Source organism: Microcaecilia unicolor, chromosome 2, assembly GCF_901765095.1.
Source record: "Microcaecilia unicolor chromosome 2, aMicUni1.1, whole genome shotgun sequence".
In the NCBI taxonomy this organism is placed as follows: Eukaryota; Metazoa; Chordata; class Amphibia; order Gymnophiona; family Siphonopidae; genus Microcaecilia; species Microcaecilia unicolor.
In genome coordinates, this window is record NC_044032.1 from 576283629 (window position 1) to 576301702 (window position 18074).

The window sequence follows — 18074 nt, forward strand, 5'->3', positions numbered from 1 at the left end:
CTCTATGCAGTCTGCCAAAAGGGTGAGGCAGAAGGGTGAAGGAGGGTTATGGGGCTGGTCTCCTGCAGCAAGCGGTCAGGAACAGACGGAGAAATGCTTAGAATAGGCAAATTGCAGCCAAAATCAATACATGTGGCTCCTTACCTGGGGCTAGCAGTGCAAATGTCTACCTAGGATCTTTGGCAAGGGACACCTGTGATGGGAACTTGATTCTAGCCTCCAGCATAGAGCTGGACTGGAAACCAGCACGCCAGGTTTGCACTAATGTTTCTGTCACGGACCATCAACCCCAGATATCTAATGGCAACATCATTATAGAATAATTAGCAGATTGTGAACCCCCAGGGGACACAATGGCTACAGAGTGCCATGGTGATATAGGCAGGCAGTCTGTCCCATACTGTGACCCACAAAGCTGTTTCTGTGACCTGCTTTATATTCTCAGGTCCAGGTAATTGTAGCTATATTAGGTGATACTCTCCTTTGTTCAGTTTACCTTCAAAACCTTCCCCTAATCACCGGAGGGACACTGGTTGAGTACATGACTGTAGGGCATCTGGAAGTGGGTCCCACTGTTCCCTTTAAGCTGAGTGGGACTCCTCCAATTGCATTGCTACCAGTGGGTGGTGGTGGTGCTTCAATATTGTGTTTTCAATCGCTAAGGACAGGCAGGGTCATTGGAGTCCTGCAGAGTCAGTCAGTCTCTCACTATTGAAAATGTGAAAGTGAAACAGCACCTCCCACTGGCAGGACTGTAGGTGGAGGACTCCTGCTCAGCTTTGAGGGAACAATGGCGGGACCCTTCCCAAGCTAAGGCCAGATATTGCCCTGCCAGGGTAGTGGCGACCCTGGAGGGAACCCAGGGAAAACTAGAGAGTTGGGGTCTAGTAGAGGATATGGGAGAAATGGAAAGCCTGTGTCAGTCATATAATGAAAGAAGTTTAAGTTTCACTGACTTGGAGACTATGAATTGTGAATGTTTGGCTTAGGCTAATTACCAAATGTTCAAGCAAAGGCCTTGAATAGTAACATAGTAAATAGTGTAGCTTAGCCAAAGAAAGATACAACATACCTATTGATGTATAAAGACAGACAGAGCCTGAGAAAGGAAAAAGTGTGTTTTTTGCCAATTATGTTGTGATGCCCAAGAATGAATCTGCATTTTGAAATTTGCTAATAAAAGCAGATCAGCAAAAAGGACAGCTCACAGACTTGTTTAGTAGAACTGCTGATTTTGTAGTTGCTGACAATTCTCCCTAAAGCTGACTTTAGCCCATACGTTTACTTATAAATTTGTGTTGTGTTTTAATTCCTCAGACACACATTGGGCTCTGAAATCTAAAAGCAAACGTAAGGGCAAGAAGTCCTCCAGGTCTCTACATTTATCACCAGGTCCTGGGGGCAGACCGGTACCTCACTTACCTTTTACAGAGCGGCCGTAAGCCCAACACAGGCTTACCGCACGCTACTCTGGAGCTACCACCAGCCCAACATGGGCGCCGGCGGTAGTTCCAGCCCCAGCATGCGTCATTTCCCGCGCTAGGGAATAGTGCTGTATTTTTCAGCGCAGAGCTAACCCAGCAATAATCGGGCAGCGCCACGTGCTACGTAGTTTCCGCAGGGTTAATGCGGGAGCCCTTAACACCACCTCAATGATAATTGCTCCCCCTCGAATGGCCTAGTAAGCAAAATCTTAGCACATGGCCATGCCATTTTTTGTCCTTTTTACCCGCTACGGTAAAAAGGCTGCAGCTCGCAGCAAAAACAGCCCCCGCTGATAGCGCAAGGCCCTTTTTACCACAACTTAATAAAAGGACTCCTGGGCCAGCTCCTCACCAAGAGATCTGTCAGAGACACAAGCATAAACCGGGCACATTCCCTGCACATGTCACTCCGACATTTGTCTTGGTCATCTCCTCACCAACGGAGGGGCCGGCCTACCCCCGAGGTCCTGGCAGGGAAATATCAGGTCTCATGAGTCAGCTTCAGAACAGCCCCACTCCCAAATGCCCTACAGCCATGTTCTGGGAGAATGGAGTGGAAAGGGAGACTGCAGTCCTGCATGGTCATTCCCCCCATAAGGAACTAAGCAGCTGCTTGCATAGACCTTATACCTGTGTCAAGTGCTACGGTGAGCAACCTTAGTTCCACCTTTATTGCTGGCTGTGGCAGACCCTAACACATTTGCCATCACCTAATTTTTGCCTACTGGAGGCACAGCATGACAGTTTGAGGTGTGGCAGGATAGAATCCCACAGGGCCTTCATCTGCTGCAGGGCCCTGACAAGGTGAGTATGCAGCACTGCATCTCAGGATCACAGCACCATACACAGGCAGGATCACATGAACTGATGTCCTTTTGTTGCTGCAATACATGTTATTGCTTTCGCATAAGAAAAAAAAAACACTGTTGAAATCAGAATGTACAGAATACCCAATGACAACTAGTTACAAACCCCCCCCCCTCCACTAACCATGCAAAACTAAAAAGAGGGTCTGCACATATCTTGATCCCTCAAACCCCCACATCCCAGCCCACACCTACATACTGATGGGAACGTTGGCAGAAGCTCATTAAAACTTAAGAAGATAAGCGTTGCCATACTGGGATAGACTGAAGGTCCATCAAGCCCAGCATCCTGTTTCCAACAGAGGCCAATCCAGGTTACAAGTACCTGGCAAGATCCCAGAACAGTAAAAACACATTTTAATGCTGCTTATCTTAGAAATAAGCAGTGGATTTTTCCAAGTCCATCTTAATAATGGCTTATGGACTTTTCTTTTAGGAAATTATCCAAACCTTTTTTAACCCTACTAAGCTAACTGCTTTTTCCACATTCTCTGGCAACAAATTCTTCAGTTTAATTACACATTGAAGAAAGAAATATTTTCTCCAGTTTGTTTCACACTGACTATTTAGTAGCTTCATTGCGTGCCCCCTAGTACTAGTATTTTTGGAAAGAGTAAACAAGCAATTCAACTCTACCCATTCCACTCCACTGGTTATTTTATAGACCTCTATAATATGACCCCTCAGCCATCTCTTCTCCAAGCTGAAGAGCCCTAGCAGCTTTAGCCTCTACTCATAGGGAAGTTGTCCAATTCCCTTTATCATTTTTGTTGCCCTTCTCTGTACCTTTTCTAATTTGCTATATATTTTTTGAGATGTGGTGACCAGAATTGCACTCAGCATTTGAGATGAGCTTGCACCATGGAGAGCTACAAGGGCATTATAACATTCTCATTTTTGTTTTTCACTCCTTTCCTAATAATTTGTAACATTCTATTTGCTTTCTTAGCCACCACTGCACACTGAGCAGAGGGTTTCAACATATCATCAACGATGACACTTAGATCTTTTTCCTGGGTGGCGACTCCTAATATGGAACCTTGCATCACATAGCTATAAGTTTGGGTTCCTCTTTCCCATGTACATCACTTTGCACTTGCTCACATTAATCATCATCGCCATTTGGATGCTCAGTCTTCCACTCTCGTAAGGTCCTCTTGCAATTTTTCACAATCCTTTTGTGATTTAACAACTTTGAATATTAAAGTGCCATCAACAAATGAAATTACCTCACTAGTTATTCCCATCTCTAGATCATTTAGTTTCAGCACAGACCTCTGGGAAACCGCACTATCTACCCTTCTCCATTGAGAATACTGACCATTTAACCCTACTCTCCATTTCCTATATTTTAACCAGTTTTTAATCCACACTAGGACATTACCTCCTAATCCATTGGTAGTCTCTCATAATGTACTTTATCAAATGCCTTTTGAATATCCAGACACACCATATTGACTGGCTCACTTTTATCCTTTTGTTCACCTTTTTTTCACTCCTTCAGCGAAATGTAGTAGATTGGTGAGGCAAGATTTCCCTTAATTAAATCCTTGCTGGCTTTATCTCATTAATTCATGCTTACGTTTTTCCCGGCACTGCCATGAGGCTCACTGGTCTATAATTTCCCGTGTCACTTCAGGAGCCCTTGTTAAAAATTAGTGTTACATTGGCCACACTCCAATCTTCCGGTACCATGCTTGATTTTTTAAGATAAATTACATATACAATAGCTCTGCAAGTGCTCTAGGATGAATACCATCTGGTCCAGGCGATTTGCTGTTTCTTATTATTTTCAGTCAGCAAGAACAACGGGCTAACAAGAAAATATGGAAAAAAAAAACACCTAGGAAGAAAAGGCAGAAACAAGTTGCTGTGTTCATACTAATTATGTACCTGTGGTAATTGAGTGAGAAGTGAACAACTGAGGTGGATTGGTACCTCTTGTGAGGTTTGAACTGACCATTCCTGCATGCCAAATTTGCTGTTCCAACCTCTAGGCTATATCTTCTGCTCCAGGATAGCAAACTTAAGCTCCTAGGGTGGGAAATGTAATCCACCTCATGGAGATTCAGGAAGTCAAGAACTCACCCTAAAGAAACAAAACTACTGCAGAGCGATGGACTAGAAGTCCAAACCGAGGCAGAAGGAATTCTCCCTGCTTTGGAACCGGAAGGGAAATGGGACAACAACCTCTTCCTCCAACACTCCCAGAAAGCATCCATGGCGCTCAAACAAAGATGAGTGCTACAGTGGGTGGAACCACTGGACGTGAAAGCGGAAGCTTGTCTAGAGATGTCAAGCAGGGAGGGGCACTGTAATGACAGGAAAGAATCGTATGGCCAAACAGGTCCAGGTCTACAGCACCTCCTGTCCCTCTATCCATGGGACCTGGGGAGACCTCCTGCCCTCAGAAAACAGAGGAGAGATCAGACTCCAGTACTGGGGGGCTCCAAGGGCATTAGTAGCCCGGTAGCAGCAGCTAAACACTGAACGCCAGGAGAATCTCTGAAGCTGAGGAACTCGAAAAGAAACCTCATCCTGTCCACAGAACGTGACAGCAGACAACCAAAGAAAGGATTTCCCAAAACCTGAGGCTCAATCTCTGGGAACAGCTGAGACTGCGAAGTCCCGAGTCTGTAGGTAACCTCTCCAGAACTCTGCTTCACATATATCTCGAAAGGTAACTTGCTGAAGCAAGAGAAGGTCACAGCAAGTGTTAGCGCCAGCTGACCTCTCGCTGAGTGCCAAAGAATAGCTCCCAGCAACAGAAAAGCCTCCCTCTTGTTGAGGTATCAAAAGATAACCAAACTGACTGGATGGCATGGCAGGGCTGGACACCCACTCTATGGGTGAGCGTCCACACTAGAAGGCTGAATGCAGCTCAGCGTCCCGACGAGAGCTAGGGATAGCAGGCCTGAACCCATACCAGCTAAACCTCTGCTCATGCTCAGGAGCTGACCTAACTGGGATGCTATGCTACTACAGAGATACATCTTCCGTACCCTAGTACAGTCAATGGTAATAAGTCATCTGGACTACTGTAACGCACTATACGCTGGCTGCAAAGAACAGACTATCAAAAAACTCCAAACAGCCCAGAATACCATAGTCAGACTCATATTTGGAAAAACGAAATATGAAAGTGCAAAACCCCTAAGAGAGAAACTTCACTGGCTCCCACTCAAGGAACGCATTGTGTTCAAGATCTGCACGATTGTACACAAAATCATTCACGCGGACACCCCAATCTACATGCTAAACCTTGTGGACCTGCCTCCCAGAAACGCCATAAAATCAGCCTGCAAATTTCGCAACCTGTACTACCCCAGCTGTAAAGGACTGAAATACAAGCTGATACACGCCATCACCTTCTCTTACATGAGCACGCAGTTGTGGAATGCACTACCTACAGCCCTGAAAACTATTGACAAAGTAACTAACTTTCGCAAATCTCTGAAGACATATCTCTTCAACAAGGCCTACAAAGATAACCCATAGCCTTACAAAACTACCTCACCAACCCAGCCAGTATTATAGTCCACCTTCTATACTATCCTGCATAACATCCTCCTTCTTTCTGCCCTTACTTAAACCTTGTACATTACCAATTGTATCTGATAAAATTGTATCTGATAACCTGGAATGACTATGTCATAACAAAACTCTGTAAGCCACATTGAGCCTGCAAATAGGTGGGAAAGGTAAAATTATGTATAATCATACCTGATAATTTTCTTTCCATTAATCATAGCTGATCAATCCATAGACTGGTGGGTTGTGTCCATCTACCAGCAGGTGGAGATAGAGAGCAAACTTTTGCCTCCCTATATGTGGTCATGTGCTGCCGGAAACTCCTCAGTATGTCGATATCAAAGCTCCATCCGCAGGACTCAGCACTTAGAGAATTACACCCACGAAGGGACACTCTGCCCAGCTCACCACCGCCGAAACGGGGGAGGGGAATTAACCCAGCTCATCCCCACACAAGTGGGGGAGGGGAATCCGTCCAGCTCATCCCCGCGGAGCGGGGGAGGGACACCACACCCGCCGATGCGGGGGGATCTGGCTTATCCTGCAACCGCAACCGCGGGAGGAGCTGACTGACCCTAACACCGCCGAAGCGGGAGGGGTACAAAGCTGCCCTACAGCCGCACGAAGCGGGAGGGAGTGCCGGCAGAATTTATGTCTCAATCCAGCCCCGTAAAACGGAGGGGAGAGGAATGCAGCAGCTCACTGTAACACAAAGTCGTCTCAACTCTTGAAGAATCCAAGTGAAAGAAGAACTTGAACACGAAGTCCTCCTGAAGTAACTGAAGGCTAAACTTGAACCTAAAATTCAACCAGAATATAAACAGTACAGATATCTGGGAGGGACTATGGATTGATCAGCTATGATTAATGGAAAGAAAATTATCAGGTATGATTATACATAATTTTACCTTCCATATCATCAAGCTGATCAATCCATAGACTGGTGGGATGTACCGAAGCAGTACTCACCCAGGGCGGGACATAGAAATCCCTGACCTCAACACTGAAGCTCCAAACCGGGCCTCCGCCCGTGCAGCCACAGTCAAACGGTAATGCTTGGAGAATGTATGAGCCGAAGCCCACGTTGCCGCCTTGCATATCTCTTCCAAGGAGACGGATCCGGCCTCTGCCATCGAGGCCGCCTGAGCTCTCGTGGAGTGAGCCTTCAGCTGGATAGGCGGCACCTTCCCCGCGGCCACATAAGCCGCTGCAATGGCTTCCTGGACCCATCTTGCCACTGTAGGCTTAGCAGCCTGCAGACCCTTACGAGGACCTGCAAACAGGACAAACAGATGATCCGATTTCTGGAAATCATTGGTCACTTCCAAGTATCTGATGATGACTCGTCTCACATCCAGATATTCAAGAGCGGAGTACTCCTCTGGGTAGTCCTCCCTACGAAAGGAAGGGAGACAGAGCTGCTGATTCACATGGAAGCGAGAACCAATCTTGGGCAGGAAGGAAGGCACTGTGCGAATAGTCACTCCTGCCTCAGTGCACTGCAGAAAAGGCTCTTGACATGAGAGCGCCTGGAGCTCGGAAACTCTTCTGTCTGAAGTGATAGCCACCAAAAAGACTGCTTTCAACGTCAGGTCTTTCAGAGATGCCCTCGACAAGGGTTCCAAAGGCGGCTTCTGCAATGCTCTTAGCACCAGGTTGAGATCCCACGCAGGCACCACTGAGTGCAGAGGAGGGCGCAGGTGATTAACTCCCTTGAGAAAGCGCACCACATCTGGCTGCGAAGCCAGGGAAGCACCCTTCAGGCGGCCCCTGAAGCAAGCCCGAGCCGCTACCTGGACTTTAAGGGAACTGAGCGACAGGCCTTTCTCCAGACCTTCTTGCAGGAACGCCAACACTGAAGAAATTGGAGCAGTGAAGGGAGAAAGTGAGCCTGCTTCACATCATGCTGCAAAGATACGCCAAACCCTGGCGTAAGCAGTAGAAGTAGAGCGCTTCCTCGCTCTCAGCATAGTGGCGATGACCTTGTCTGAGAAGCCCTTCTTCCTCAGACGCTGCCGCTCAATAGCCAGGCCGTAAGACCAAAGGGAGAGGGATCCTCCATCACCACGGGACCCTGATGTAACAGGCCCTGCTCCACTGACAGCCGCAGAGGATCGTCGACTGAGAGCCTGAACAAGTCCGCATACCAGGGACGTCTGGGCCAATCCGGACCCACCAGGATTACCCTGCCGGGATGCTTTGCCACCCGGTCTAGCACCCTGCCCAACATGGGCCAGGGCGGGAACACATAGAGGAGCTCTTGTGTCGGCCACTTGTTGGAGAAGAGCATCTACTCCCAGGGATCGAGGGTCCCGTCCTCTGCTGAAAAAGCGCGGCACTTGGCCATTGGCCGATGACGCCATCAGATCTAGGCTCGGCTGGCCCCAGCGCTTCGTGATGTCCAAGAACGCCTGAGCAGATAGTTGCCACTCTCCGGGCTCCAAGGTATGGCGACTGAGAAAGTCCGCCTTGACATTCATGACTCCGGCAATGTGGGCCGCTGAAAGCTGCTCCAGGTTCGCTTCCGCCCACTGGCAAAGACTCATAGCCTCCTTGGCTAGAGGGGCGCTCTGGTACCTCCCTGGCGGTTGATATAGGCCACAGCCGTGGCATTGTCCGACAGGACCCGTACAGGCTTCAACACGAGTACCGGGATGAACTCCAATAACACCAAGCGAATGGCTCTGAGTTCCAGGAGGTTGATAGACCACTTGCCTCTGCAGGAGACTAGAGCCCCTGCGCTGTCCTTCCCAAGCAGTGGGCTCCCCAGCCCATCAAAGAGGCGTCTGTCGTGACGACAATCCACTCCGGGGTCACCAGAGGCAATCCTGCAGACAACTTGTCCGTCTGCGTCCACCAGCTCAGCGCCTTGCGCACTGCTGGGTCCACGGGAAGGCGCACAGCATAATCCTCCGACATCGGAGTCCAGCGCAGCAGCAGAGATAGCTGTAGTGGTCTCATATGAGCCCTGGCCCAGGGCACTACTTCCATCGTGGCCGTCCTAGAGCCCAACAGCTGCACGTAGTCCCAAGCCCGAATAGGAGAGGCTACTAGGAACTAGTCCACCTGAGCCTGAAGCTTGACAATCCGATTGTCTGGCAGGAACACTCTGCCCACTTGGGTGTCGAATCGAACTCCCAGATACACCAGGGACTGAGTCGGGCGCAGCTGGCTCTTCTTCCAGTTGATGATCCATCCCAGGGAGCTCAAAAGAGCAACTACCCGGTCCATAGCTTTGCCGCACTCTGCATAAGAGGGGGCTCGGATCAACCAGTCATCCAGATAAGGATGGACTTGTACTCCTTCCTTTAGCAGGAAGGCCGCTATGACCCCCATTACTTTGGAAAAGGTCCGCGGAGCAGTAGCCAACCCGAAAGGGAGGGCTCTGAACTGGAAGTGTCGTCTCAGGACTGTAAAACGCAGAAAGCGTTGGAGAGGAGGCCAGATGGGAATATGCAGGTACGCTTCCTTGATGTCCAAGGAAGCCAAGAACTCTCCTGCCTTCACTGCCGCTATAACAGAGCGGAGAGTCTCCATGCGAAAGTGCCTCACTTTCCAGGCCCGATTGACCCCTTGAGGTCGAGGATAGGCCGGACAGAACCTCCTTTCTTTGGAACCACAAAGTAAATGGAGTAACGTCCCTTGCCAATCTGATTTTTTGGCACCGGAACGACCGCACCCAGGCGGATCAGGTTGTCCAAGGTCTGCTGCACTACCACAGCTTGACCGGAGACTTGCAGGGAGAGAGTACAAACCCGTCTCTTAAGGGTTGGCAGAACTCTAGCTTGTAGCCGTCTCTGATGACTTCCAGCACCCACGCGTCTGAAGTTATAGTGGTCCACTCGCCCAGAAACGAGGACAGCCGTCCTCCAATCTGCACTGGGGCGTGGACCAAGGCCCCGTCATTGGGTACGAGACCCTGGGGGAGGACCGGAGGGAGCACCTCCGGGACGGCGGTCTCTGCGAAAGGAATGCTGCTTGGGGGAGAAAGTCCTCTTGAAGGAAGAGGGGGCAGAGGAACCCGACTTGCCCGGGCGGTATGGAGGTATCGGGACGAGTACTAACCCGAGCCCTGACCTCTGGTAATTTCTTGCCCTTAGACGTGCCGAGATCGGTCACGATTTTGTCCAGCTCGACCCCAAAGAGCAGCTTGCCTTTAAAAGGCAATCTAGCCAGGCGGGATTTAGAGGCGTGGTCAGCAGACCAATGTTTCAGCCAAAGCCACCGCCGCGCAGAGACTGTCTGAGCCATGCCTTTAGCTGAGGCTCTCCAGACATCATACAGCAAGTCTGCCAAATAGGCTAAGCCCGATTCCAGGGCCGGCCAATCAGCCCTCAAGGAATGATCCGAGGGGGAAGCCCGCTGCACCATAGTCCGGCACGCCCTGGCCACATAGGAGCCGCAAACTGAGGCCTGCAAACTTAAAGCAGCTGCCTCCAAGGACGACCTTAAGGCCGCCTCCAATCTTCTGTCTTGGGCGTCCTTTAGGGCCGTGCCACCTTCCACCGGCAACGCCGTTTTCTTAGTCACCGCAGTGATTAAAGAATCCACGGTAGGCCACAGATAGGCCTCACGTTCACTCACAGCCAAAGGATAGAGGCGGGACATAGCCCTAGCCACTTTAAGGCTCATTTCCGGGACATCCCATTGAGCCGCAATTAAGGTGTGCATGGCATCATGCACGTGGAAGGTTCTAGGCGGGCGCTTCGTCCCCAGCATAATGGCAGAGCCAACAGGGGCTGAGGGAGAGACGTCCTCCGGAGAGGAAATCTTCAAAGTGTCCATGGCCTGTAACAACAGGTTGGGCAAATCCTCTGGGCTAAAAAGCCGCGCTGCAGAGGGGTCATCCGCTCCATCCGAGCGGGGATCTATCTCCTCCAAGGAATCCGCAAAGGATCGTTGGGAGACCTCAGACACGCTGCCCTCATCTACATCGGAGGAGACAAAAGTCCTCCAAGGCCTGGAAATCAACCCGAGGGCGTTTACCTCTGGGAACCTCAACCTCTTTATCAGAAGAGGGAGCAGGGGCAGCGTTTGCATGAGGAAAGCCTGATGCAGCAGCAAAACAAACTCGGGGGAGAAACCCCCCAGACTGTGCACTTCCGCAGCCTGGGCAACAGCCCTAGACGCACTCTCAACCGGCGCTCGCAATAGCGGGGGAGAGACATGCTGCGCATCCAAAATGGCGTCCGGCGCGAAACTCCGTGAAGGAGCCGCGCGGGAAGAACGGCGCTTAACTTTAGCCGCTTGGTGCCGTCGCCCAAATTAAGGGCGTTCATGGCATTAATGTCTCCAACCTCAAGGGCGGCCCCGAAGAAGCCGTCCGAGTCGCGTGGCCGGCCAAGATGGCGGAGGCGAGGAGCGGGGGATGGGCGTTTATGGCGGGAAAAAACCGCCACGCTGGAGGAACGACCGGGACATTCATCGGTCACTAAACTATCACCCATCAAGGGCGAATCAGGTTGTAAAACCCCCGCATCCCCTCTAGAAGCGCTCCAGCGATCCGGGGAGCGACCCTTTGCGCCCTCGCCCTCCGACGCCATTGCCACGAGGAGAAGAATCGGGGAACCCCCTGCCCGCTATAAAAAGGTAAAATTACCTGCTTGCCGCTCCGAGCTGTAACGAACTGGTGTCCCAGTGAGTAGCTGCAATGAACGTTTAAAGAAACGTCGAATTAAACGCCTTTAAAGACGTTTAAAAATATATATTTTTTTTTTTTTAAACGGAGCCAGCGGGAGGGGGGAGAAAAGGAGGGACCTGGCACCACCAGGTTTGCACTTGCTCAAAAGAGCCCTCAACCCCAGGCCTCAACAAAACCTAAGGATTAGGCTTGGAGGCCTAGCCAGAGCTGCTGCTGTGTGTGACCACCACCTGCTGAGATAGAGAACATACTGGGGAGTTTCCGGCAGCACATGACCACATATAGGGAGGCAAAAGTTTGCTCTCTATCTCCACCTGCTGGTAGATGGACACAACCCACCAGTCTATGGATTGATCAGCTTGATGATATGGAAATGTGGGATACAAATGCAATAAATAAAATAAAATAAAAAAGAAACCGTGCCATAATCACCAGCCATGCCACTGAATGGAAGGTTGCCAAAGCACCAAAACAGAGTGCCAAATCTATCCTTTTTAAATGTTGATATCCCGCTGAACAGAGCCAACCTTGCAAAACGGGGGCCACTGCCAGCCTGCCTGCAATACCAGAGGGCTAAGGTGCTGCAGAAACACCACCACCCACACTACAGAAGCTGGCTCAGCCCTGCAAGCATCTGAAGACCAGGCCTACAATACGAGACAACATATAGCGCAATTCAACATATAGACATCTCAAGAAAGATATAGTAGAACTGGAAAAGGTGCAGTGAAGGGCGACTAAACGGGGATGGAACGACTTCCCTATGAAGAAAGACTAAGGAGGCTAGGGTTTTTCAGCTTGGAGAAGAGATGGCTGAGGGGAGACATGATAGAGACATGATAGAGGTATATAAAATAATGAGTGGAGTGGAACAGGTGGATGTGAAGCATCTGTTCACGCTTTCCAAAAATACTAGGACTAGGGGGCATGCGATAAAACTATAGTGTAGTAAATTTAAAACAAATCGGAGAAAATGTTTCTTCACCCAACGCATAATTAAACTCTGGAATTCGTTGCCAGAGAACGTGGTGAAGGCGGTTAGCTTGGCAGAGTTTAAAAAGGGGTTAGACGGTTTCCTAAAGGAAAAGTCCATAAACCACTACTAAATGGACTTGGGAAAAATCCACAATTCCAGGAACAACATGTATAGAATGTTTGTACGTTTGGGAAGCTTGCCAGGTGCCCTTGGCCTGGATTGGCTGCTGTCATGGACAGGATGCTGGGCTCGATGGACCTTTGGTCTTTTCCCAGTGTGGCATTACTTATGTACTTATGCACATAGAAATAGCGGAACCCTGCACAAACCAGCGTGGAATGGCTGGTAAAGTAAGAGACAGAACTGCGACAACGCAAAGAAGTAGGAAAGGATGGCAGGGCATTACCACCTCGGTCCACTGGCAGCGCTGAAGACAGTACATAAGTATTACAATACTGGAACAGACCAAAGGTCCATCAATGCCAGCATCTTGTTTCCAACAGTGGCCAATCCAGGTCACAAATACCTGGCAAGATCCCAAAAAAGTACAAAACATTTTATGCTGCTTATCCCAGAAATAGTGGATTTTCCCCAAGTCCAATATAATAATGGTCTATGGATTTTTCCTTTAGGAAGCCGTCCAGACCTTTTAAAAACTCCGCTAAGCTAACCGCATTTACCAAATTTTCTGGCAACAAATTCCAGAGTTGAAATAAACGTTGAATGAAGAAAACTTTTCTCCGATTCGTTTTAAATTTACTACTTTGTAGCTTCATCGCATGCCTCCTAGTCCTAGTATTTTTGGAAAGTGTAAACAGACGCTTCACGTCTACCCGTTCCACTCCACTCATTATTTTATAGACCTCTATCATATCTCCCCTCAGCCATCTTTTCTCCAAGCTGAAGAGCCCCAGCCGCTTTAGTCTTTCCTCATAGGGAAGTTGTCCCATCCCCTTTATCATTTTTGTTGCCCTTCTCTGCACCTTTTTTTAATTGCACAGAATGAGACCACCTGGTGCCTGATAAGCTCTGCTGTTTAGCCGCTGCCAGATAAACAAATAGGCGTGAGCCTATACTCAGTGGCCTCAGGACAGGAAGGGGCTTGAGGGGCTTTGAAACCTTAGGAAACATAACCCAGGGAACTCAGCCAGTAATAAGAGAAAACCAGCACCCTGATGGATATATAGATAGCCAGGGCGAGAACGCCGTGCACCATCCCTCTCAACACAGGCTTGCCGCCATGCACAAGCAGCAGGACTACCCAGACCGAGCCGAAACCAAGGAGCCGGCAGTGAAAATGACCTCTGGCAGACCACAGGAAAAGCCCAAACTGCTATATGCCATGGGAGCCAGCCCAAAGGTACCAGCGCAAAGGCAACAGGTGCACCAGGTCCAGGCCATGACTTGCTGCTCCCAAGCCCCTCGGCTGGCATATGACGCTCCACAGAAGGGCAGAAGCGGACACTACACCCGGGACAGAGACAGGGAAAAATAGTCTCCAGAGAAATGCGAGCCCTTTGGCTTCTTAGCAGAATGCGAGCCCTTTGGCTCCTTAGCAGAATGGCACACCCCCCCATTTCCGACCCAGGATGTTTTTTCCCCCTTTAAATATACTACCTAACGCCGAAAGCGGGGGGGGGGGGGGGGGGAACTAAAACCTCCCAATGAGAAAAGTAGTTCCCAGCTCGTAGGTCACAGAATCCCTGGCAGAGGCTGTAAAGCTTCTCAGGATCCATGCGGAGTCCATCTGGACCCAAAGCCGAGTCAGACCCTGCTTCCACCTCAATTAAGCAGTATAGCGGTGGAGGCCAGGCTGCTACCGGAATGAAGGTAAAATGGAGAGTCCTCAGGACCCAAATAGGGAGCAGGTAAAGTGCGGGAAAACAAAGAATGCACCACTGCAAGATGGCGGTTGATGACTTGGAAACCTAACTCCACAGAAGGTGCTGTGGCCTCCCACCAAAATGGCGTGGGGTCCCACAAATGACAGACATAAAAGACAAACCCCAGTGTTAGGAACATCTGTTAAGCACCGTCCTGATGCCACTCTGCCGCCCGGCCATGGGAAACAAAGCTAAACTGCCCGTGCCGCTAATGAGAGAAACCTAAGCTTAGAAAATAGCCCTGAAAAGGGGAACACTCACCCATGATCTGAAATCAAGGAGCCAGTGCCACCAAGAAAATATCCAGCTGTCTGGAGCAGCATCCACACATTCTCCTATAGATGACCACAGGGAAACTTTAAAAATATGTGCATAAAATCAGGATTTCACCCATTCCCCACTCTAACTAGTCCCCCAAGCGTGCCTACTTCAAAGGAGTGATATAAAAATTTTATAAGAGCCCATTTATATGCCTGAAAGTATTTTAGGAGCTGAAATGGCTTATAAAAATAACCCTCCAAGATTTCATTTTCAAATGAAAGCAACAATATAGGAGTAAATGATATTTCAAGAGGGACTGCTAAAACAGCTCTAAATCCACACCTGACAATTTCCACTCGAGTAGCACATTCCAGCAACTTTTCTTTCCACTGTGGTTCATCCCAGTCAAGTTCGTAAAACACCACAACCAGTGCTGGAACAAGATTCAAGTGTTTGTTCATCCACCCGGTTTTCAGGATTCCTTTGGGAATGTACCACTCATATGATGTCCTCTGAAGGGAACAAAAGAAGGGAAAATTTCATATAAAATGCTTTCACATTTCACTTTAACAGCAACTTTTACTAACAAGCAATGATTTATATTGTGATCCAGATCTAGTCTTTTCATTCATTCCTTAAACTACCAGCAGTATCTTGCTAAGGTGAAGAAAGCCTCAAGGCATTTAGGGCCCTCTTTTACAAAGCCGCACTACCAATTATCAGTGCAGCAAATGAGAGGAAGCCCATTCAATTCCTATGGGCTTCCTCTCATTTGCTGCATGGGAATCGCTAGCACAGCTTTGTAAAAGAAGCCCTTAGTGAAGAAAGAACATGGAAAACATTTCTAAGCAAGAAAACAGCAAGGTCAGCAATTTTAACACATTTCATCTTAAGTGTCGACTTAGTCTTTAAAACAACAGATTCAATTCTCTTTTCCAGCTTTAAATATTGTTGGTAAGATTAGCTGTTTTGAAAAGGAAGTAAAGCTGGAATATTTTTTGTCATCTATCTACATGCCACTAACACACTTGAAATTAGTTACATCGCAAGCTTCTGTCCCCTCTATCACTACACCTTAAATATTTGATTCATTCATTCATTAATTTATTTATTTATTGGAATTATTTCCTAACAGCCTTTATGAAGAGATTCTCCTAAGGTGGTGTACACAATTTGCAATGTTAACAGCATAACAATTTGTGTATGAAGCATTCTAATACTCACAAAACTGTATGGCGTAAAAGGCTTCACTTTATTTTGAAATTTTTATGACTGGACATTTTCAGTTAAAAACAAAGCACATTAAGACCACTCTGGTGGCTCAGCAGCAGTGTGGTAAAACCATGAAGACGGTCGCTGGCCTTTATATCTGTGCGGATCTCTTGCAGCCATAACCGGAGCTCAGGGAAACCTCCCTCGCCACCCTCTGCAGGGTCTTGCGTTTGAAACAGGTCTCCTCCTGATTGCTCAATGGGAATCTCAGGCATGCTGGGGGTTTCTTCTTCCATCGCCTCCATGTGCTTTTGGGACGCACTGCTGATAAATGCGTATTGGGAGAGGTTTACCGGATCTCCACGTCTGCATCTCCTCTCGCGTTCCCGCTGCTTTTCTTCGGCTTTTGCTCCTCTCCCTGGCCGAATTGGGGCTTTTTAAATCAGGGGAATTTGCTTATTTCACTGTGGGACCGTCGGAGCACGGCTCTTAAGCGGCCATTTTCTCCGCTGACGTCACTTCCTCCCCAGCCTTCTCTTTTCCAAGCTGAAGGAGCCCTAACCTCTTTAGCCTTTCCTCATATGGGAGCAGTTCCATACCCTCTATCATTTTGGTTGCTGTTCTTTGAGCCTTTGCTAATTCCGCTATCTTTTTTGAGATTACAGGGTTCCAGGCTGAAACTTTGTGCATGCTCTCCCTCCTTCCAGTCAAGATTTTTTGTTAGTATGCTGAGAAAAGATATAGTAACATAATAAATGATAGCAGATAAAGAACTGAACAGTCCATCCAGTCTGTCTAACAGTCACATTCATTATGAAATCATGATTATATCAACAAAGAATGCGATATAAAATACTTGATCATTTAAGGGGGGGGGGAAATATACGTATAGTAGCAAATAAAGGATCATCTCGCCAGGTCGAAGCCTTAATTAAAACTGAGTGGAGGTCTAAGTGAGAAAGGGAAAACTGCCAGGTCAAAAAATGTAAGTTTTCAGTAATGAAGGGGCTCTTTTATTAAGCTGCACTTTGTGCATTCTTACATGGGACTTTCCAGCATGGCCATAAATTCAGCAGAATTAGAACAGGTTCAAAGAAGAGCAACCAAAATGATAAAGGGGATGTAACGCCTCTCATATGAGGAAATGCTAAAGAGGTTAGGGCTCTTCAACTTGGAAAAAAGAGACGGACCAGGGGAGATATGATCGAGGCCTACAAAATCCTGAGTAGCGTAGAACAAGTAAATCGATTTTTTACTCACTCCAAAAGTACAAAGACTAGGGGACACTTGAGGAAGTTACATGGAAATACTTTTAAAACAAATAGGAGGAAATGCCAGAGGATATAGTAACAGTGGTTTAGCATATCTGTGTTTAAAAAAGATTTGGACAAGTTCCTGTAGGAAAAGTCCATAGCCTGCTATTGAGACAGACATGGGGAAACAACTGCTTGCCCTGGGATTGAAGACATTTTATTAAATGAATGCTGATGTGAGAAACATATGTATGTGAACAAAAGCCCTGTTAACCCTCTGTCACTATTTAAGATGCCATTTGTATAATTAATTGTGATTGGCAGATAACAAAATAAATGCAAATTTTAAAGGTATGTCACTAGCTAAAATACCATTAGCAGTTACAAATAAAATTTACATAATTAATTGTAATTGGCAGATAACGAAACAAATATACCCAGAGCTCCAAAAGATAATAGAAGCCCTGTTAATGCTATACATATGTATATGTATGTATATATATATATATATATATATATATATATATATATACACATATAGTGACAAAATGTTGTCTTTTTAAAATTAAGATCAAGTAATGCCACTAGATATTATAGTTTTGGCTTTTTTATATTTGAAGATGTATATATTTATTCATTTCTGTGCTGATTTGAATGTTTTTGAAGGTTTATGATATTATCAGTGTAATGTTTGAAATTTATTGTATATTTTAAAATGTTTAAAAAAATTATTTTTGACCTGTTAGTTTAAGCTTTTATGAATATGAAATTTAGTTATAGCCAGTATTATATAATATGACCTTTTTATAAAATATATTATAAATAATTAAAATAAGCGTTTTAAACATATAATATTAATATATGAAAAATATTTTGTCCAAAAGTAAGGAATAATATATTGTAGAGGAATATATTCGAGTTATTCCCCAAGTTTTCCACGTCATCACTGTGGTGAGTTACCATTTTT

The 18074-nt window shown here is 47.3% G+C and overlaps 1 protein-coding gene across 1 annotated transcript in view; it reads right to left on the reverse strand.

Moving 5' to 3' along the window:
- The window catches only part of TRAPPC11 (trafficking protein particle complex 11), a 179683-nt gene that overhangs the window by 131595 nt on the left and 30014 nt on the right, over window positions 1–18074 (reverse strand). Inside the window, exon 3 of the mRNA XM_030191512.1 lies at window positions 14985–15154. Within this exon, the coding sequence (XP_030047372.1) occupies window positions 14985–15154 (170 nt within the window). The remainder of the gene's footprint in view (window positions 1–14984; window positions 15155–18074) is intronic.